General features: G+C 44.7%; 1 protein-coding gene and 1 pseudogene across 1 annotated transcript; one reads left to right on the top strand and one right to left on the bottom strand.

Moving 5' to 3' along the window:
• LOC132658896 (MYND-type zinc finger-containing chromatin reader ZMYND8-like) overlaps positions 1 to 23772 on the top strand; it is an 88593-nt pseudogene that overhangs the window by 10913 nt on the left and 53908 nt on the right.
• Positions 6709 to 9890, bottom strand: LOC132658865 (testis-specific Y-encoded protein 3-like). Its single transcript, XM_060408475.1, has 6 exons — positions 9363 to 9890; positions 8676 to 8753; positions 8423 to 8534; positions 8178 to 8323; positions 7972 to 8058; positions 6709 to 6732 (listed from the first exon to the last, which is right to left on the bottom strand). The coding sequence occupies exons 1-6, from the start codon at positions 9888 to 9890 to the stop codon at positions 6709 to 6711; spliced, it is 975 nt and encodes a 324-aa protein (XP_060264458.1).

Below are 23772 nucleotides of genomic sequence, written 5' to 3'. Positions count from 1 at the left end.
GCAATCCATGTCAGTGCATATGACTCTCTTTTTCTTTTGGACTGGTGTGTAATATTCCACAGTTTATTTAATAAAATATTTGTATCCTGATAGACATTTCAGTTGCTTCCAGTTTTTATCTGTTGTAAGCATTGCTACAACAAATATCTTTGTATAAGTATCTTTGTGCATGTTGATGAACCCCTGGGCATTATTTTTGAAAGAGTAGAGTGTGTGAAGTGGATGATAAAGGATACCTTAATACCAAGGGATTAGCACCTGCCACCCAGTGCAAGAAGAGCCAGTGTCAAGAACCATTGCCAAAGTGCAGAATGACAGCTCCCAGCTGGAGTCTCTTTCTGGGATGACGAAAGCGGAACAAAGTGCTGATCTGATGGGGACTAGTTTGTCTGGTTCTCATGAGGACTAATACTGGTCTTGTTTCATGAGGAAACCTGCATTGAGATCCTTCATTATTGGGCTCTTGGATTGGAACTCTCACATACTGAGTGCACCATGAGGAGGAGAACTGGTAAGAGTTGCAGCACGTTGTGAAATAAAAGAGTAGCCAGATATGGAACTGGCCCCCAGTGAAACTCTTCAAAGCTTGGGGTGGAGGAAGACCCAAAGAATGAACACAGAGTATGGGAGTACAGCCAGATTGATACTGCTGTCCGAAATTTTGCTATGGCCTAACCGGGTCTGGGATCTTTCAAGTTGGGATGGGCAGTTCCAGGCTCCTGAATTCATAACAATTAAGTATAATGAGCGTTCCAGGGGAACTTGGGAGCTGGCAAGAAGGAGCTCACTGATGGTATGGTTCCTAATTCCCAGATTGTGCTGTTAAACATAAACAAAACTGTCCAAAACGAGTTGAGGTAGTTAGGATAGATTTTAATCTGCTATTTACTATCGCAGTAGGGCAAAATGTCCAGCATGAACTGACATCAACCCAAATGTGTACACAGGGGACTGGGGTTTAAAGGGAGAATCTGGGAATAGGCAGGGGGAATCATGGGAAATCTATAGAGTCAGAAAGTGACACTTTTACACAAAGTGGGAAGGGGGTATTGGTCCATGTGAAATATCTGGGTTTGGTAACTCTGGTACCTCTTAAAGGTAGGCTTCTGCCCTCCCATAGAGACTGGGCAATGGGCCCTATCCTTAAGTGTTGACTGGAGCAAATAGTCAATTTTATTGGCAGCCTTGAGTTTTCTTAGGTGGGGACTTTAAAGGCGTTGTCGGGGGCGGGGGGTCATCCTAGTATGCAGCCTTGAGCTGCTGGAAACTTAAAGACCCAGGTGGAGGACTTACTGAGAAAGGGCTCCTTGGAGCCTTGCTCAAATTTGGCCAATGTGACAATCTCTGTTCTTTGAAAACAGAGAAACTCAAAGAGTGTGGATTGGGCCCTGCTCCCACCACAGCTTCCAGATGGGATAGCTTTCCCCAGGCTATGGGTGACCAAGAACATTTGCTTTTTCAGGTGTCCAGCAGAAAGAGATCACACAGAACCCATCCACTTCCACAATCACCCTGGTGACCAGCACCTATTTGTGGCCCCTGACCAGCTCAGTATCCATGAGCACCCTTGCATCATCGGTCAGCACGCCCATCACTATTGCTTCAGCGATGTCGCTGCAGACACTGCCAAGTACACTAGCAATGAGAGTGCCAGTGGTTGGATAGGGGAGGGCCAACCTGGGATCTTTCCAGGAATTAAAGGGGACCGGGAAGTGGTGGAATCCCCCTCCAACTTGCCTGTTCTCTTGGCATGGTCCTTGTTAGGGATGTGGTGGGCAGGCTTACCTGCTCTATGTTCACTTGTGGGCACACTCTCCATTTAGGTTCTGTCTTCTGCCTTTTAAAATTTATTTTATTGAAGTATAGGTGATGTACAGTGTTGTATTAATTTCAACTATATAAGAAAATGATTCAGTTATATACACACATAGTTTTTCATATTCCTTTCCATTATGGTTTATCACAGGATATTGATTGTAGTTCCCTGTGCTATACAGAAGGACCTTGTTGTTTGTCTACACATCACAGTTTGCATCTGCTAATCCCAGATTCCCAAAGTGTCCCATCAGCCACCCTAGCCCTCCTCTCTACTTCTCTCTTATTTGCCAAGTGCTTTTATGCTCACTGTTTAATCTGGGCAAGCACACGCACACACACACACACACACACACACGCACACACACAAGAATTCTGAAAAGAAACTTGCAGACATGCGGAACTATTGGTTTATTTATTCAGTATAATGGACTTTGGTAAGCACCACTCTCTTTTTGGCCCCGGTTAATTTTTCACTCGCTAGTTGATCATGTCAGTGTCCTCTTCTACTTCTATGATATATTCGGGAAGGTGAATGGGATCTGCTTATGATGGGGACTGACATGCAAGGAGGTGGCAGGGTTGGAAGTCCTCATTGTGGACAGCTGAGTGACCTGTCCCTGTGTTCTCTACTCCTGTCATTCTGGACTGGTTCACAGTGCCAATCAGGTTGGTGTGATTCCATTCCCCGTGCTTTCCTTCCAGAAACGACACAGAAATAGCATGGGACTTTGAACTTGAAATTGATCATGCACTCCTTTTCCCTGGGAAAAGAATTCCCTAACAACTTTCTCTTTACAGAAAGGCAAGCCCCAATTCCTCTCACGTGGGTGATGATTTACTGACAATCATGAAGAAATTCTGCGTGGGTAATGTCAGTTTAATGATCAAGGCAAGAATACATGAGTAGGGGTAAAAGTCAATGTATTTCAGTCCTGCAGTAGTGTTTTTAGAACACTTAACAAGTCAACCCCAAATCTTTCCTGACAGATAAAAAATTTCCTGACAGATGCATTCCTGCAACATCTTTGCCCTCTGCGATCCTAATTAATATTCTCACTTCAACGAGTGATATTCTTGCCCATCAGGCATTACTGTAAGTGTATGGGTATTCTTGTTTCCACATGTGGGTCACTGTTAACTATTCCTGTGATAAAGCATTTCTTGATGTGTGCAAATATCATGGAAGTCTTTTAAAAAGTCACAATTCAAGATGTTGGAAGCATTTGATCCAGGAATGAAAGAATAGGTCAAATTCACATGCAGTCTAACAAAGATACACAAACTTAAAAAAAGAAGGAGTAAACACAAGCAATACATGTATGTTGAATAGGGACATGCAAGACAGATATGACAGCAGAGCTGTGCATAATGGCACAAGCAGGGGTGCAACATGAAAGAAGATAGGAGGCACAGGCAGACTCACAGGAAGAAATATCAACTCACAATCATGGGCAAACACAACGGACACACCCAGTCTTCATTCTAAACATAGGAAAACATGAACACATCCAGGGCACAGGAAGCAAATGCAGCTCAGGATGATTGAGCCAGAATGCTCATGAATTCATCACTAATCCACTGAGTCTCACACGCATTGATATTCAGTGGAAGAAAACCTTACACAACACATCCGAGTGTGCAGTCAAATCTAATACTACCTAGACTTTAGGGCCCAAGAGAAAGCCCTGAAGAGTCTGGGGCACAAGTCATGGCAAGTTTCCAGAGAATGACCATCCAGTCAACCATCCACAGTTCAGATTTACTGACCGATCCATGACTATCTCTACACTTCACTGCAGGACAGGTTGGAGCTAAAGCCACCCCTGGTCCTGAAGCACTGCTAGGAAATATTAGGTGTCGGGGGACACTGTCCTAAACTTTTCTTGTCTTTATCTTCTTTGCAATGCTTAAAACTTCTGAATGTGGATGAATGCCATGCAGTCCCTAGAATGACCCAGTATAAGGTCCCGAAAACCATGCCCCATTATGCTATCTCACACCTGCTGTAGTTATCACACCATACTTTCTGCTTTAACTAGCACTAGGAAAGACAGGTACCAGCCTGCCAGAGCCCTAAGGATTCTTTGAAGTTTACAGATTAAGAAAGTAAGAAGACATGTTTCCAGTGTCTCCTGGGCTGCTTGTTCAGAAAGCACCCAGAGAAGGCCAAGCCTTCTCGAGCTGTAGTTGCATCTCTGTAGGAGCAAAGCTGGGGTGTAGATAGTCAAATGGAAAAGCTGGATCGCAGCCATTCTGACTGGTGTGAAGTGGTACCTCATTGTGGTTTTGATTTGCATTTCTCTGATAATGAGTGATGTTGAGCATCTTTTCATGTGTTTGTTAGCCATCCGTATGTCTTCTTTGGAGAAATGTCTATTTAGTTCTTTGGCCCATTTTTTGATTGGATCATTATTTTTCTGGAATTGAGCTGCATACGTTGTTTGTATATTTTTGAGATGAGTTGTTTGTCAGTTGCTTCATTTGCTATTACTTTCTCCCATTCAGAAGGCTGTCTTTTCACCTTGCTTATATTTTCCTTTGTTGTGCAGAAGCTTTTAATGCTGGAGAGGGTGTGGAGAAAAGGGAACCCTCCTACACTGTTGGTGGGAATGCAAACTAGTACAGCCACTATGGAGAACAGTGTGGAGATTCCTTAACAAATTGCAAATAGAACTACCTTATGACCCAGTAATCCCACTGCTGGGCATACACACTGAGGAAACCAGAATTGAAAGAGACACATGTACCCCAATGTTCATCGCAGCACTGTTTATAATAGCCAGGACATGGAAACAACCTAGATGTCCATCAGCAGATGAATGGATAAGGAAGCTGTGGTACATATACACAATGGAGTATTACTCAGCGATAAAAAATAATTCATTTGAATCAGTTCTGAGATGGATGAAACTGGAGCCGATTATACAGAGTGAAGTAAGCCAGAAAGAAAAACACCAATGCAGTATACTAACACATATATATGGAATTTAGAAAGATGGCAATGATGACCCTGTATGCAAGACAGGAAAAAAGACACAGATGTGTATAACGGACTTTTGGACTCAGAGGGAGAGGGAGAGGGTGGGATGATTTGGGAGAATGGCATTGAAACATGTATACTATCATGTAAGAACTGAATCGCCAGTCTATGTCTGACGCAGGATACAGCATGCTTGGGGCTGGTGCATGGGGATGACCCACAGAGATGTTATGGGGAGGGAGGTGGGAGGGGGGTCACGTCTGGGAACACATGTAAGAATTAAAGATTTTAAAATTAAAAAAATAAACAACAACAACAACAACAATGGAAAAGCTGGCCCTAAGCAGGAGATCTCATTCAGGAAATCTTGAAGGGGACATCCATAAACCCGTGAACTTTGACATTCAACATTTACCCTTTGCCATCAAGAGATGCTGCTTCAGGAAGGAAAGTCATAGAGTGAGAATTTCATGTGGGACAGAACTTCATGTGGGACATCACCCTCAGGCATGCCCACATTGGAGCCATTCTATCTGGGATGAGAGGACAACACTGGGGTTAAATAGACGTTGAACTCCCTACCCCATGTGTGCCAGTCTATCCTTTGCCCAATCCTGAGGTGGATTTGATTCCAGAAAGCAGTCATCTACTTGGGGAGGACCACCCTAAGTGTTGACCAGTCCTTCAGTGAGCTCCATACGCTCCAGGTGTTCCCATTGGCCCTTGAACAGACTAGCGACATAGCCCTAGATAAAGGACAGGTCCGTTGTGGTTGAAAACATTCTGTGCTGAGCCATTCAGCAAGGAAGAGAAACTGTCACCAGGGGGCTCGTGAGAAAAATGTTATTTCTACACCTTGGCCTGATAGAGGTGCTTGGGCAAAGAACTTAAGCCTTCCTTGAAAAAGGAATATTTACCACTGAGCCATAGCAGCAGCAGCAGCATGGGACACAGAGCACATGGCTGGGTAGGTTGGCCCGAACATCCTCATTCCCCTCACCGCTGCCCTTGCACACTTTGTACCTACCTGAGTTCCTGGAAAAAAACAAGAGTTCACATGACCTCAAACATCTATGATGGGAGTTGTTTTCCTTTATCTGACTCCTTGCAATTTATCTTTCCCTCTGGTCACTTTTACCAGACACTAATATCCTCACTGCCTTCCCACCCCTCACTTTCTCCCTAGGCCACAGCCCCTCACCATATACTTTATACCTGATTCCCTAAGATGTTACCTGGAAACCTAGCTCTGGGAAGCAGACTCTCAGCAAAGCTGACTGTGCACTCATATACATGCTCATATATATATGGCCTTCTAGGTTCATAGTGAGTTGAATGTTAAGGCCATTTCCTTGTTCTGTACTCTTAAAATGTCTGATGATATGTGACAGAGAAGATACCTGGGGCACCACCTTCCAACAAAATTGTGTTCCACTGTTTCAATCTCTGGTCTTGTTCACCAGATCCTCTCCATGAACATCCACATTTCTCTTGTAAAACTTCCAGACACACAGTTAATGGGCCCCTCATCTTCTTTCTCCATCCTCCCCAACCCCCTCCCCATAGGAAGAACTGCATCCCTGACACAACCCCAACATATGACTTAACCCCCTCTACAAATCTCCATGGACTGGTAATTCACACGCAGTAAACTGAGAATCCTACAGGCAGCTGAAGTGTTTGTCCTGAAATCCTGCCCGAACAAAACGCAGACACACACAGTAGATGCTTTTTATTTATCCTTCACAATTATTTCAGGTTTATTTGTGTCTCCCGCTCAATCCATTTCAGCACCAGACCACTCTTCATTAATTTCCCATCCGAGAACTATGCTGGCCATTGATCTTCATGTGAAGCAGCTTCTTCGGTTTTCTATTTTGGGTAAATGGGGACACTCCATCATAAGTTTCTCAACATCTAGGGGGAGGGGGTTCCTTTCAAAACAGAGAGAGAAAGAAATATGTAAACCTACCTTCTCTAAAAACACTAAAGACAGCTTGAATCTTTCAAGTCAGTTCCTAGGAGAGAGTGTCTGTGCACTTTTACATTACTTCTAAGCACATAGTAAAAAACACGTATCCCAGTCTTCTCCATAGAACTATTTACAATAGCTAGGACATGGAAGCAACCTATATGTCCATCGGTAGATGAAGGGATAAGTTGGAGTACAGATACACAATGGTATGTTACTCAGCTCTAAAAAGGAACACATCTAGGTCAGTTCTAAGGAGAAGGAATGAATGTGGAGCCTATTATACTGAGTGTAGTAAGTCAGAAAGAGAAAAACAAACACTACATTAACACAAATACACGGAGTTGAGGACATTGTAGGTGGTACTGAACATCCAACATGCAGGGCAGCAAATAAGACAGAGACATATAAAGATCAGACTTTGGACTCAGCGGGAGATGGGGATGGTAGGTTACTGTGAGAAAACAGCCCTAAAACATTTACATTAGCTTATGTAAAATAGATGACCAGTGTGAGTTTGATGCATGAAGCAAGGCAACCAAAGTCATGTTGTGGGACAACCCAGAAAGATAGGGAGGGGAGGTCAGTGGGTGGTGGGTTCAGCATTTGGAGGGACACATGTTGGCCAATGTAGAGCAAAACCTGTCTCAGTATTATAAAGTAATTATCCTCCAGTTAAAATAAATAAATAGACTGTTCTCCATAATCCTGCACAGTGGTCACTATTCTCAGAATGAGGGTAGCAGGTGAAAAAGATGCAAAAGAAAATTAAAAAACAAAACAAGTGTGATGATCAAAATCGAATCAAATGCTGGGTCACTGGGGGAACCGCCTTGCACAAAGGAGACTCACAGACCTTTTTTGAAAGGGGACTTCATGAGGAATAGTAGGTGGGTTCCAATTTAAGGGGAGCCTGTGGGTGGACTTTTTGGCCATGGAATGAGAGTTGAGAGATGTGCAGCTGGGCTTAGATATAAATTGGAGTGACTTTGGCCTGGCCAGGCCACTTCATCTGCCTCAAGCTTCTCTAATTAGAACCTGTTCTTCACTACATTTCTGTACCCTTGCTGTCTCTTGCTGATTCCCTCATGCCCTGGTGTCACTCTGTATTCCACAGAGTCCCACATTCTCCACAAGTGAAATAAATGACCCAAGTTCCTGGACAACACTTATCCCAGTGCTCAAACCCTGGGTACCTCACCTCTTGTCCTCCCGGTATCTCTCGTGGTAGAGCCTTCCTCTTCACATAGTACTGCAAAGGATTGGGCCACAGATCCTTTATGATGATCTGCCAGGGAAATGAGCAAGGTCAGCACAGGGCTGGCCAGACCACAAGCCCTCCCGTGTATCACCAAAAGCTCCAACATATATCACCAGTTCTGGCCCATTGGCTGTGTGGGACCCCACCTCAGCAATCCGGTCAGATCCAGTGAAGTTGTGGTCAAAGAACCAGTTGAAGAAATTAACGCTGCTGTCATGGTGCCTGCGGCTGTATGCCTTACGTTCAAACCCCTGGTACCACTGAATTGGAGTCGAACAAGATGCTTGGTATCCTGCAGGAAAAGTCGCATGGGAGAAAGACCTAAATCGCTTTCCAATTCAACCTACACTTTTCTGCCCCCACCTCCCAAATCCAGGGAGCTGCTTCTTACCAGTGACGTTAATCAGATACTCCTTAACAATCACTTGATTCTGGAAATACCTATTCCTCCGAAAGGACAATGTGATCTTGCAGTGATGAGTGGGATGCCTAAATTCCTCCACCTGCCAGGACAAAGTGTGGGGAGCTGGGGGTGGGGTAGGTGTGAACCTTTTACAGAAGAGCTGTCCTTTCACGTTTTAAGGATAAACAATGCCCCCGCCCAGTCACCTCTCCCCCATAATCATCAGTGTCCCCTGCCTGACCTTCAAGTTGGTCATGAAGTGAAGCATGTCTTCATCTTGGTTGCTCATCAAAACTGACATTTGGGGGTGGTTCATAAACTGCTTTAAGTCAAGGAGCCTCTAGATGCTAGAGGGAAAAGTGCTGGAAAAACAAAGCTAGCCTAAAGAGTAGAATGGCACTGTTTGACTTCAACTTGCTACCAGTTAACTCGTCACATTTCTGTTGACCCAAACTGTATGAATGCTGAATAAGGTCCAAGGCTGTGCCTATGCATGCAGTATCAGGAAGTTCTCTTCCTAAGAGCATAAGCTTCATCACAGCCCCTTGAAAGTTAGCTTACTCTGGAAAACAAGCACTCCTAGCTAGAACCAGTATGACCACTTACACATCACAACATCACCCCCAAATTCACTCAGCTTTTCGGAGAAGAACTGGATTCCAGACTACCCTTTTCTCTGAAGAGTCCCTGGTGCTAATGACAATTCTGACGGAGACCTCTGCATATAAAGTCCAAGTTATCAGTTTGAGCTAACCAGAACGCTAGGACATCACACCTGCTTTCAGGAAGAGATATGCAGGAATGGAAATGCAATACACATCATCCAAAAAAGTAAATTTTGTACCAGAACTGCCAGATCTGTAAACTGCTCCTGCAATACCCCAGGTTAAAAAAAAAAAAAAATCACAAGCACCACACCAAGGGATACAACTTCGACCCAGAAGCCAGGGATTCCCTGGATGATGGCACTTCTGTGTTCTAAATGCACCCTCCGCCTCTGGCAGTTCTTATGCTTCAGGCGAGCATGCGCCCTTTGGGCTTTCTTATTCACGGGATCCAACTCCAGCTGCAGGGCCACCAGCGCCTCCAGTGCAGGCTGGTCACTCGGGGCTCTGGGCCTTGGATGTTCCTGGCCCTGATCCTCCGAGAACACCTGCTCCTGCTCTTCGTATACCACCACTTCCACCTCCTCCATGACGTCTAACACCAGCAGCTGGAACTCCTGCCCGATTCCCGCCACCTCTCCCTCCTCCAGGGCCGCACCTTCTTCCACTGCCTCCACCCAGAAGAGGGCGGCCTCCTCTCCTGACTCACCACCTGGGGCCTGCATCGCCTCTGCCGCCCCCACCAGGCTGGTAGGCCCCAGGGCCCCTCCCTCGTGAAGACCCGGGCTCACAACTAAGATCCAGGATCCTGGAGTGCTGCCACCTTCCTCTGGCCCCGTCTCACTCTCCATGCTGTTTTCGCCGTAGCCCCGAGCTGCAAACAAACTGGACACTAGAGCACAGCAGACAGCCCTCACAGTCCGCCCACCCGCCACAGTACACGTGGTACTTCAACGGGTTACTTGCCCACAGCCAACGAACAGGGAAAGGGAGAGACGCATGCGCAGAACCCTGTGCCACCGCGCACGTCTAATATGGCGGCGGGAAGGGGTTGAACTCTCCACCGTGACCGCCAGACCTCATCACAGAACCAATCAAATGGAGTCTAAAGGCGTTAGCTCTTTGGACACGCCCCTCGGAGGTCTGGGCCTTCTGGCAGCAGGTGAAGATCCGCCAAACCCAACCCAGCGCAAAGTGGGTGTGTCCTCGCAAGCTATTTGCCTGCCTAACAATGTAGCAGTGCCTGAGGAGCGGCTGGGAGAGCCAGGGCACCTGCCGCTGCAATCATCCTCAAGCTTGAAATTGCCCCTGGGGCAGTGGGCAACTCCGCATGCTCAGGGATCCACACAGTTGTGACAGGTTTCCTGGGTACCTCAGGTTCAGAATTGCTCACTTTGATTGATCCAAACTGCAAGCCACGGGTTGCGGGTGGGGGGAGTAGGACGGAAGCGGGCAGGGTTGGGGGGTTGGGAGGGGAGTGCACGGTGGAGGGGGTGGGGGAAGGTGGGCGGGTTGGGGGAGGGATTACGCCGACCTCACCGATGTGCACGTGCTTTAGAGTCATCCCTAAACTTGTGCCTTAGGCTTGAGCAGTGTCAAGAATGCAGCCATCCTCTGAGGAAGAAGCAGAGCACTTTCCTCGGCTAACTGTCCAAGCTCCACAGTGCTGCCCCTAGCCAACCCCCACTGAAGCCCCTGGCCTACACTCGGTCAGCTCTTGGCACATCCCCCAGGCCCGTGGCTTAGAGCAGGCACCTGGGTAGTTAAGGATGTGCGCCTGCGGATGCACTTCCCAGAGGAACAGAGGTATTCCTGTAAGTGTTTCAAGTGGCCCAAAGTGCTCCTCCTGACCATTAGTTTCTCCTACCTCCCGGCCCCATAGTTAAGGTGAGCACACTCAGGTTAAGTGCCTGGACAGTTTCCACTGCTCACACTCTTGTCTCCTAGGATGTCTGGTGTTTCACACTGAGCACCTATCTTAGGCCTGACACACACACACAGACACACACACACACAAACAGGTGACACAAGTTCACACTTGTACACGTGTGCAACACGCATAGACACAAATGCAAACAGGTGTTTCAGAGACTGAAGAACCAGTGGTTAGCATGACTGCATAGATTTCTTTATTTCTCACAGGAAAATGTTTATTCTGATCTTCAGATATGATATATAGAGAAATCCATCTTTCATGAAGGAGAATAATGCCTAGATTTTGATACAGGAAATATAGAGAACTCCACATTTCATGGTGGACAGTCCTTGTTTTATACATTAGAAATACAAAGGGTTAAGTATTTCACAAAGAAACGGTGGTGCCCAGAATTTCATTTATGAAATAGAGATAATTTAAATTCCATATTGGTTCCCCAGATCTTAATTACAAACTTCATGTCAGTAAAATTTCATGGAGATTTTCATATAGGAAATGTGATTTCCTATTCCAGTTTCAGAATCCAAGAAGGGAAGTGTATGCTCAACTTTTCATATCTAAAATGTATAGAATTCCCCATTCATGTAGGAAAACATGTGCACAGATACACATCTGTGAAACAGACAAGATTCCACATATGATGAAGAAAATTATGCAAGATTTTCTAACGTGAAATACCAATTTCCTGTTTCAGGTAGAAACATATGCACTCATTTTCTCACAGGTGAAATGGAGAAAATTACATATTTTATGCAGAAAAATCATCTTTCAGGTTTTCATCTGCACAAAGCAGGGCATGCAAAGCAAGTGGTCTGGAACAACCCAGAAGAATAGCGTAGGAAGGGATGTGGGAGCGGCTCCAGGATGGGTGGGACACCTGTGCACTTATGGCTTATTAATGTTGTTGACAGAAACCATCACAATATTGTATTGTAATTAACCACCAGTTAAATTTAAAAAAACTACTATGTTTTGAGAAAAGTAAAAGAAGAGAGGGGCTCAACTGCTGTATGGTGGCATAAATAGGAAGGAAATCCAAAATTGACTGGATGTAGATATGGACGTGAGAGTTGGACTGTGAAGGAGGCTGAGCGCCGAAGAATTAATACTTTTGAACTGTGGTGTTGGAGAAGACGTTTGAGAGTCCCTTGGACTGCAACGAGATCCAGCCAGACCATTCTAAAGGAGATCAGCCCTGGGATTTCTTTGGAAGGAATGATACTAAAGCTGAAACTCCAGTACTTTGGCCACCTCATGCGAAGAATTGACTCATTGGAAAAGACTTTGATGCTGGGAGGGATTGGGGGTAGGAGCAGAAGGGGACAACAGAGGATGAGATGGCTGGATGGCATCCCTGACTTGATGGACATGAGTGTGAGTGAACTCCAGGAGTTGGTGATGGACAGGGAGGCCTGGCCTGCTGCAATTCGTGGGGTCACAGAGTCAGACACGACTGACTGACAGAACTGAACTGACCTGATGTACACGTAAAATTGATTCAGTGTGACATACGTACATCAGAAACGAAAGCAACACTGTTATGCAACTGCAGTCCAAATGTGATTGTTGGAAATACAGTACATGTCAGCTATAATTCCAGCAATGAATAAATAAACGGTAGCTCCGTTTGCAGTATATGTCCTTGAGGATGTTATGCTAAGTTAACTACTTCAGTTAGAGGCAGACAAAAGCTTTTACATCACATAACATTGTAAAGTTCAAATCCCTGTGTTATAGAAACAGAATAGAATGTGGTCATCAGGCTAGTGGAAATGGCCCATGATGGCCCAAGTTACCAACTTTTACTCACAGGTTCAATAAGCCCATCAAGGAAGATACTGCAATAGAGGCAGGATGGAAAACAGAGCTGCAGGCCTCAGCCCAAAACCATTAGGGAAATTAGAAAACCCCACACCACCAACAGAAAGCCTCTCAGCAGAATGTACTGAAAGATATATTACAGACTTCCCACAGGGCCCTCCAGGCCCTTAGGCCTTGGGCTGGGTAATGAACTGTGGAGCTTGGACAAGCTTGAAGACAGGCTTTGTCTTGCAGAGTCCTGGAGCCCTTGCTGGATCCACTCACTGGCCTGGCCCAGGTTTCAAAGCAATGGCCAACATGTCCCATCGCCATCTTCATGTCCGATTGGTCATGGCAGTCTCCATGGGTCACAGTATACAGGACCCAGCTCCCCATTTGGGTAGACTGAGGGTGCTGAGGGTCAGCAGCATGCTGGTTACCTAGTTCCCTCATTGAAGGTGGCTGGGCAGTGTGTGGGGGCCTTGGTAAGGGAAGGGCGCAGAGAACTGAGATCTGCGTCTTCCAACTGGGACTGGGAACTGCTGGAATTAACAAGATTGGTGCTAGATGGATGCTCTCAGACAGGATAACCAGGCTATACAGGGATCCCATCCTTGCAGCCAGGACCTTGGAAGGTAAAAGTCGATCTTCGAAATCTGCTTTCAGGGAATAGGGAATAATAATTGTTTCCCTTGAGGATTACAGGACACAGTTTGCTGTCCACCACCTTACCTCAAGAACACAAGATCTGACAGCAAGAATTTTGCAAAAGCTAATCACACCCCGCCCCCCCCCCCCGACCTCGCATTTCCTATATGTGGCCTTTGCTGAAAGCTTTGAGGGAGTTTGCAATTTTTCTTTCCATTGACTTAGCATTTTATTCTTTTTTAATACAAGCATTTATAATTATAAGCACTTTTAGATATGCATCTCACGAATTCTGATATGCTGTGGTTTTATTCTCACTCAGCTACAATATGTTTTTAATTTTTCTTTAATACCTATTTTTAAAATTTTATTTTAATTGGAGGTTAATTACTTTACATTATTGTGGTGGTCTTGGCCATAATTTCACGTGAATCACATGCACTCCCCATCCTGATTCTCCCTCCCACCTGTCCCCCATCCCATCTCTCAGGGTCATCCCCGTGCACCAGCCCTGAGCACCGTGTCTCATGCATTGAACCAGGACTGGCGATATCTGTTTCATATAGGATAATATACATGTTTCAATGCTATTCTCTCAAACCATCACACCCTTGCCTTCTCCCACAGAATCCTAATGTCCTTTACATCTGTGTCTCTTTTGCTGTCTCGCATATAGGGTCATTGTTACCATCTTTCTAAATTCCATGTATAATGGTTAATTTTTCTTTCTGATTTACTTTTCTCTGCATAATAGGCTCCAGTTTCATCCACCTCATTAGAGCTGATCAAATGCATTCTTTTTGATAGCTGAGTAATATTCTACTGTCTATATGTACCACAAATTTCGTCTCCATTTGTCTGCCAATGGACATCTAGGTTGCTTCTATGTCCTATCAATTGTAAACAGAGCTGCAATGAACACGGGGGCACACATGTGTTGTAATTCTGGTTTCTTCGGTGTGTATGACCAGCAGAGGAATTGTAGTTACATTTCCAGGGTGTTGAGGAATCTTTATGTTGTTCTCCATTGTGACTGTACTAGTTTCAGTTCACACTGACAGTGTGAGAGGGTTCCTTTTTCTCCCCACCCTCTCAAACATTTATTGTTTGAGAACTTTTGGATAGCAGCCTTTCTGACTGGCCTGATATGGTACCTCATTGTAGTTTTGATTTGCATTTCTCTGATAATAAGTTATTTTGAGCATCTTTTCATGTGTTTGATAGCCATCTGTATATGTTTCTTGGAGAAATGTCTGTTTAGTTCTTTGGCCCATTTTTTGATTGGGTCGCTTACTTTTCTGGAATTGAGTGCAGGAATTTGTTGTATATTTTTCAGATTAGTTATTACTGTTGCTTCATTTGCTATTGTTTTTTTCCCATTCTGAATGCTGTCTTTTCACCTTGCTTATAGTTTGCTTCATTGTGCAAAAGCTTTTAAGTTTAATTAGATCACATTTGTTTTATTTTTGCTATTATTCCCATTATTCTGGGAGATGGGTCCTAGAGGATCCTACTGTGATTTACATCAGAGAGTGTTTTGCCTATGTTTTCCTGTAGGAGTGTTATAGTTTGTGGTCTTACGTTTAGACCTTCAATCATTTTGAGTTTATTTTTTGTGCATGGTGTTGGAAAGTGTTCTAGTTTCAGTCTTTTATGAGTGGCTGACCAGTTTTCCCAGCATCAATTGTTGAAGAGATTGTCTTCCCTCCATTGTATATTCTTGCCTCCTTTGTCAAAGATAAGGTGTCCATAGGTGCGTGGATTTCTCTTTGGGCTTTCTATTTTGTTCCATAGATCTATGTTTTTGTCTTTGTGCCAGTACAATACTGTCTTGATGACTGTTGCTTTGTAGTATAGCCTGAAATCAGGCAGGCTGATTCCTGCAGTTCCATTCTTCCTTCTCAAGATTGCTTTGGCTTTGGAGGTTTTTTGGTATTTCCATATAAATTGTGAAATTATTGATTCTAGTTCTCTGAAAAATACCCTTGGCATCTTAATAGGGATTGCATTCAAGCTATAGATTGCTGTGGGTAGTATATTCGTTTTCACTATAGTAGTCCTTCCATTCCATGAACACTGTCTATTTCTCCATCTATTTTTGTCATTCATCAGTGTTTTATATTTTTCTATATGTAGGTCTTTTGTTTCTGTAGGTAGATTGTGATTTTTAAAGGCATAAGCCATCCATCTCCTTGCATGTCTCTGCAACAAAGCATATCTCTGCTTTAAACTCTAGTGTTTCAATATTGCTTGGCCTAAGGATGTTGGTTGCATGAGTATTTTGTTACAGTAACGAGTTACCTCTCAAGTCTATAGAGGGTAACAGACTGAGAGAATGACTCAGTTCAAAACCACATACACTCAGAAAAGTATGAGCAGTTTTTCCTTCTGTATAAAGCAAATTAGCAGAGACTGATAGCTCCCCCAGTTACCAGGTGAATTTAGGATCAAGTGTGACAAAGGCTGTCATCCGGTCTTACTCAAGGACTGCTTACTATTTTGAAAATTTTGTAATGAGGTGATTTTCTAGGATGCACATGTAGAGTATATCTTTGTCTTGTCAGTCTTTTAGTAGTTTGCTTATAGAGTGTACTTCAAATTATAGTTTAACACTTACTCCAAGATAGAAATGCTTTCCTTCCATTATGTCTTTGAGGAGAGGATTTCTAGATTGGTTATAAATTCTGAAATTTGTCTTCATCTGTATTACCCCTGGACAATCCTTTTTTTTAACCAGTTGTTTTCTGTGTTGTGGAGACCTACTTCATAGGGTGAATTCTGGGAGATAGATAGAGCAATACCAAGTGGAAAGAAGAAACTCGATATTATGGAATAAATTGTGTTCTCTCAGAATGTGTATGTTGAAGGTCTAACAGTCTGTACTTTATGTATAGTCAGACTGCATAAATTATAATTTATTTCGGACCCGTTTTGGAAATAGGGTCTCTATATAGGTAGTTGGGTTAATACGGCTGGCACTTTATAAGAGCAGGAGATCAGTCACAATCAACACAGAGACATTACTATGTGAAGACAAAGGCAAAGAATGGCCAGTCAGAATCCAAAAGAGACGTCAGAAAAAGACAAATCTGCTGACCCTTTGATTACTGAATTGATCCCCAGGATTTGGAGAAGACATTTACTGAAGCTACCTGGTATGGGCCACTTTGTTATGGCAACACTAGCAAACCAGTACATGCACTTTCTCTGGAAAATAAGCCGTCAGTTCCAAAACAGGCATCCTTTATTACTTTTCAAAAAATTTCTTCACTTTAATTGGAGGTTAATTACTTTACAATATTGTATTGGCCCTGTCATGCATATATTTTCAGGGAATGGAAAATGCTAAAGAGCTCTTTTTCCCATCAACTGATAATCCTCATAGATACCTCATGCTCCCTAAGAGCTTTCACTGTCTCTTTAGAGATTCAGCTGGGCTAGAACGTACTCCTCTTTCATGGATCAAGTTGATCTATTAGAGTGAGCATAATTCACAGGCAGTGGTAGATGAAAATAAGTACATCAGGAAGGCAGTCTGACCTCATTAAAAAGACACAGTCCTCTCCTTTTAAATCCGAGGAGGCGAATGGTAGTGACCAAGGCATCGCTGCCCATTGCTGTAGTGAAATCACACAGTTGTGATGTCATGGTCACCATGACATCATGGTAAGGAGGGAGGTCTAGGCATCCCTAAACCTCCCCTCACCAAGACTCTAGGCTGTAGTAGCCATGAGGCAGCCTAGAGGATCTCAAGCCCTCTCAAACCATTGGAGCTGCCTGGGCCTGCCCCCCACACAGTTGGCCAGGTGGGTGTGTTGGTGTCACTTTGTCCACAGCAGAGTTTGTTGTCTATGGCCGCCACGCCTCTCTCCAGTCCTCTGGATTCCTGAGACCCCAAAGAGGCCACCATTCTAGCTTCCTAACTACATCTCTGGAAAATAAAAAAAAGAAAACAGGAATACAATCCACTCCAGGCTGAAGGGCCCCCAACCCATGGAGAGGTACATGGTCCTCAGCCCCAACAAGGGCCACTATGGGCAGCAAAACCGCAGCTCCAGGCAAGCTTAATATTAACACTTTCAGCCATGCCAGGGACACATCCCCAGGATTGATAGAGTATAGACTTCAAGTCCTCTACCAGCTCGAGAAACTGTGCTAGCAAGACCTCTCCACCGTCCATGTTAGCCACACCTGGAAGAGTCTCTACTGCAGCCCATCATGACCAAGGCATGCTCAAATGAGAATATTGGAGGTAACAGTACAGGTACAGTAGGCCTTGGAGAAGTCGAACAGCCAAAGTGAAACCAATAGATGCCTTTAATTCCAGTTTTGGAGAGAAAATGCTCATCTCCAAGATGATCAGATCAATAGGATTCAAATCACTAACAACACTCAGCTTAGCTAAAAGGAAGTGCAGGTTCCCTTTATGGAACTTAATTAATCTCAGTGCAGGCCTGCCTTCAGCCTCTCATTTCCATTCCTCAAATGTTGCCAGTCAGTCAGCAGGCAGCTCAAAATATGGACAATGGATGGGCACTCATGGAATTCAGTGAAGACTCTAAGAACAGAGAATCTTTCCCAGGCCAGGGACAGAAAATGCTACAGGTAGGTGATATGCTGGAGGAAGTTGGAAAGGAGAATGAAGGGGAGATTTCTGAGCTACGATCTGACTTCCTGAGGTGGTGGGAGCTGCTTCAGACATATCTGGAGGCCTTGGGGACTTACGGTCAAATTTAATAAAGAAAGGTGGCTACCGCCCTCCGAGCTTTTACGGTGTTAGTGCCTCAGCATATCAGACTCAATGGACGTGAGTCCGAATGAACTCTGGGAGTTGGTGATGGACAGGGAGGCCTGGCATGCTGTGTTTCATGGGGTCGCAAAGAGTCAGACATGACTGAGTGACTGAACTGAACTGACCTGATGCCAGACTAGACTAAGTGCAGTATCACCAGTTAGAACTTCAGGACATATTTCTGTTTGCCTTTCTTTTCAGCATGAAGTAATGGGACTGGATGCCATGAGCTTAGTTTTTGAAGGTTGAGTTCTAAGCCAGCTTTTTCACTGTCTACTTTCACTTTCATCAGTACAGACTCTTCAGTTCCTCCTTGCTTTCTGACAAAGGGTGGTGTCATCTGCATAGCTGAAGTTGTCATATGAACATCTGAAATATGCAGGTATTTCTGGGGTTGTTGGAACTTCCTGGAGACTTGCTGTATCAGACTTGTTCCAACACCTTGAATACTTCATAGAGCTGGAGCCAGGACTCAGCTATAGTGGACGGTTCTCATAAGCATTATTCAGTTCAGTTGAGTCACTCAGTCGTGACCGACTCTTTGTGACCTCATGGACTACAGCACACCAAGCTTCCCTGTTCCTCACCATCTCCCCTTAGCTTGCTCAGCCTTGTGTACATTGAGTCAGTGATGCCATCCAACCATCTCATCCTGTGTCATCCCCTTGTCCTCCTGCTTTCAGTCTTTCCCAGGGTTAGCGTCTTTTCCAGTGCGTCAGTTCTTCACATCAGGTAGCCACACTGTTGGAGCTTCAGCATCAGTCCGGCCAATGACTATTCAGGACTGATTTTCTTTAGGATTGACTGGCTGATCTTCTGGAAATTCAGGGGACTCTCAAGAGTCTTTTCTAACACCACAATTCAAAAGCGTCAACCCATTCTTTGGCTTTCAATTTCTTTATGGTCCAGTTCTCGCACCCATCCATAACTATGGGAAAAGCCATAGCTTTGTTGGATGGACCCTTGTCAATAGATTAATGTCTCTGCTTTTTAATGTGTTCTCTGGGTTTGTCATAGATTTTCTTCCAAGGAGCAAGTTCCTTGAATTCCATGGCTGCATTCAGAATCTGGAGTGAGTTTGGAGTTGAGGAAAGTAAAGTCTGTCAGTATTTCCACTGTTTGCCTTTCTATTCAGCATAAAGTGATGGGACCAGATGCCATGATCTTCGTTTTTTTGAATGTTGAGTTCTAAGCCAGATTTTTCACTGTCCACTTTGACTTTCATCAGTACAGACTCTTCAGTTCCTCCTCGCTTTCTGAGAAGCGGTGGTGTCATCTGCATATCTGAGGTTGTCGTCTGCACATTTGAAATATGCATATCTGCATACCTGAGGTTGATGTTTCTCCCGGCTATCTTGATTTCAGCTTGAGCTTCATGGAATCCTACCTTTCCTTTGATGTACTCTGCGTAGAAGTTAAATAAGCAAAGTGGCAATAGACAGCCTTGACGCACTCCTTTCCTCCAGTTTGGGACCAGTCCATTGTTCCATGTCCGATTCTAACTGTTGATTCTTGACCTGCATAGAGATTTCTCAGTTGTTCTGTGTTGATGTTTCCTTAAACATTTTCCAGTTTGTTGTGATCCACACAGTCCGAGGCCCTAGCATACTCAGTGAAGCAGAACTGCGTGTTTTTCTCTAATTCTCTTGCTTTTTCTACGATCCAGCGGTTGTTGGCAATATACTCTCTGGATCCTCTGCCTTTTCTACATCCCTCTTGATCATCTAGAAGTTCTTGGTTCACTTGCTGTTGAAGACTTGGAGACTGAGCATTCCTTTGCTAGTGTGTGAGATGAATGCCGTTGTTGGTAGTCGGAACATTCTTTGACATGCCGTTTCTTTGGGATAGGAATGAAAACTGACCTTTTCCAATACTGTGGCCACTGCTGAGTTTTCCAAGTTTGCTGGCCTATTGAGTACAGCACTTTCATAGCCTCATCATTTAGGATTTGTCATAGTTCCACCGGAATTCCATCACCTCCTCTAGCTTTGTTCATAGTGGTGGTTTCTAAGGCCCAACTGACTTCTTGCTCCAGGAAGTCTGGCTTTAGGTGAGTGAGCACACCATCGTGGTTATCTCAGTCATTTCAGTAGTTCTTCTGTGTATTCTTGGCACCTTTCTTAGTATTGTCTGCTTCCGTTAGGTCCATCTTGTTTTTGTCCTTTATTGTGCCATTAGGTCCATATTGTTTTTGTCCTTTATTGTGCCCTTCTTTGCATGAAATGTTCCCTTGGTATGTCTAGTTTTCTCGAAGAGATCTCTATTCTTTCTCAGTCTATTGTTGTCCTCTGTTTCTTTGCATTGAATGCTTAGGAAGGCTATCTTCTCTCTCCTTGCTATGCCTCAGAACTCTGCATTCAGCTGGATATATCTTTCCTTTTCTCCTTTGCTTTTTACTTTTCTTCTTCACTCAGCTATTTGAAAGGCCTTCTCAGACCACCATTTGCCTTTTTTGCAGTTCTTCTTGGGGATGGTTTTCATCACTTCCTCCCATACAGTGTTACAAACCTCTGTCTGTAGTTCCAAGCATATTTCACACCTAGTGACCTGTGGAATGCAGTGAGCCAGCCAGCAGTCTCCATCACAGCAGCAGGTGGTGGGGCTGTAACTGCCACCCTACCTAATCCCAGGCCTTACCCTCTACTCTTTATTACTGATGTCATCATTTTATTTAATCCTCCAACCCCTTCCCCCGCAACTTGGGTACCATTCCAGGTTCGATGCATGAGACAGGGTGTTTGGGGCTGGTGCACTGGGATGACCTAGAGGGATGGAATGGGCAATGAGGTGGAAGGGTGGCTCAGAATGGGGAACACATGCAACACCACCACAATATTGTAAAGTAATTAGCCTCCGATTAACAAAATGTTATAAAAGGAGATCAGTCCTGTGTGTTCATTGGAAGGACTGATGTTGAAGCTGAAACTCCAATACTTTGGCCACCTGATTCGAAGAGCTGACACATTAAAGAGACCGTGATGTTGGGGAAGATTGAAGACAGGATGAGAAGGGGACAACAGAAGATGAGGTGGTTAGATGGCATCACCGACTCAATGGACATAAGTTTAGGTACACTCCAGGAGTTGGTGATGGACTGGGAGGCCTGGCGTTCTGTGGTTCATGGGTCTCAAAGAGTCAGACATGACTGAGCAACTGAACTGGACTGAAGTCTCTTATGTGTGAACCTTCAAGTTGGCAATTTTGAAAGACGTGAATGTTTGCATGTCTAATCATGTAAATTAGTTCACGTCTCTTTTAAATGGCTTTTACTGGAGCATCTGTTAGAAAAGATGGAGCATTTGTATTTGTTTTTCTTAAGCAGACTTTCTCATGAATTTGAATTAACTTACTGGCAACCATCTGGGGGAGGCCAGGAGAGACCAGGCTTCCCACCCTTTGACTCAGCACATGACATTAACCCCATAGTGATAGCTGGAGCTTCCGAGCCCTATTTATTGGCAACAGGCACCCAGATGCACTTTGTAAGTCTTTCTGTCTCCTTACAGATCCACAGAGCTACAAAATCTCCAGTGGCTGTACCAACAGTTCTCGGACATGAAACTTGGGTAAGTGCTGCTGACCTGGCCTGCACTGACAAAGGTTCTGGATAGGAGCTTCTTGGCATGTCTAGAGCTGGGCCCAGATGTGAACTGAGTCAAAAGTAGGCTGGGGCTACTTACCACTCCTAGGGAGAACACAGCATCCTGGGGAGTCTAACCTGGAGATACCGTGTATGAAGCAAGAGGTGGCAGGAACCCCTTTTCCTCTCTTCCAAATACCAACATCAGCAACAAATGCAACACAACAGCTGTGGTAGCTGCTCCTGCTTGTGAGCTGCGACCTGTTGTAAAATTGAACAGTAGTCTGAACAGTTTGATAATTGTCCTTTCAGCCTAAAGATCCACCCTGTCTGGCAGATTAGATCTGCTGCCGCTAAACACTTCAAGAAGGAAGTATATCTAAGTTGTTGTCCCAGCTCTGTTCATCTTAGCTGTGTGCCTCAGTTTCCTCATCTGTGAAATGGGCATTATAATAGTATTCACCTCCTTAAGATTAGAGTAAGGATTAAAAGAGTTCCTCTTTATAAAGTGTTTACAACAGTGCCTTCCAATCACGGGTGCTGTATAAGTATTTGATAGAGAAAAAAGCCTATACAAATGGTAAATTTTGAAGTGAATTGAGTGGAAATTTTTCTGAGGATTTATGTGAGCACTTCCTGCAGAATCACCACAGGGCCCCATTGTCAGTATCCTCAGGACCTGACATTCATGATCGTGCTGACATTCATGGTCAGCAGGGTGGACGTCCATTTTACAGATGAAGACATTGGAGTTTGGGAAAGCTTAGTGACTCTCTGCACTGGCTCACATGACCCGCGCATCCGCGACCCTGGGGTTCCCCCCGTTAGGATTCACCTTCTGACCTGGTGTGAACAATCCCATGGCCTGTGATGGGGATGAAGTTGGCATCCTCTTTCTCCCCGCCTCTGGCAGAGCTGACCATGCAGAGATGTGTCTGAGCCTCAAGCAGGAGCAGGACCAGCTCATTGCTGAGGTGAAGAAGCAACTGGAGCTGGAGAAGTGGCGGGCAGTGGATGAGACCGAGAAGTAGCAGAGGTGTGCCAACTGCAAGAAGGAGGCCATTTCCTACTGCTGCTGGAACACCAGCTGCTGTGACTACCCCGCCAGCAGGCCCACTGGCCCGAGCACATGAAGTCTTACACCCAGTCATGTAGGACCTTAGGAGTGCCCCCTGGCCCAGACTGTGGTGGATGGGCCCTTGGCTCCCCCTGGACCGCAGAGCACTTGCCACGCTTACTGACCACCAGTGACTCCTACATACATGAGAACAGCAGGCAGACACATAGCCAAGTCTCCAGGCACCATTGTCTCCACCCTCTGGTTTCCTTGGCAGCATTCACTTGTGTGAATGGAGCTTGTAATGATAGCCCAGATGACTTTAGTTTCATGTGGTTTGCTGTGGTTCTCTACTGGGGACAGTATTTGTTTCTGCCCAAACCAGTGTTGGCATTCCTTGGTAGAGAATCTGCCTGCAGTGCAGGAGACCTGGGTTCAATCCCTAGGTTGAGAAGATCCCATGAAGAAGGAAATGGCAACCCTTTCCAGCATTCTTGCCTGGAGAATCCCACAGGCAGAGGAGCCTGGCAGGCCGTAATTCATGGGGTTGCAAAGAATCAGACATGACTGAGTGACTAAGCAGGCACACACACACACACACACACACACACACACTAAATGCATCTTCTACCCCATTCTACAATGCACACTGTACAGTGCATAAGCCGTAGAGCTCATCTTGGACTCAAGGCTATAAACAATCACCAGTTCTTTTGTGAAGGATAAAGTGTTGATTTGGAACTAATCTGTCTTTAAAATCTCTTTCTAATGAACAGCAAGCAGATCCCAGGCCAGGAAACTCTAGCTGGAAACAACATTTAGTTGGAATGTATTAATAATATGCATTATTAATATTTTATAGTTAGTGCCTATTTATGGCCAATATTAGATTTCTGTTTTTAGAAGTAAAAGTATCCACT

This window comes from Ovis aries, chromosome Y (genome assembly GCF_016772045.2).
Source record: "Ovis aries strain OAR_USU_Benz2616 breed Rambouillet chromosome Y, ARS-UI_Ramb_v3.0, whole genome shotgun sequence".
Taxonomy (NCBI): Eukaryota; Metazoa; Chordata; class Mammalia; order Artiodactyla; family Bovidae; genus Ovis; species Ovis aries.
The sequence above is the reverse complement of the archived record's forward strand: the minus strand, read 5'-3'. Positions and strand labels throughout refer to the sequence as shown.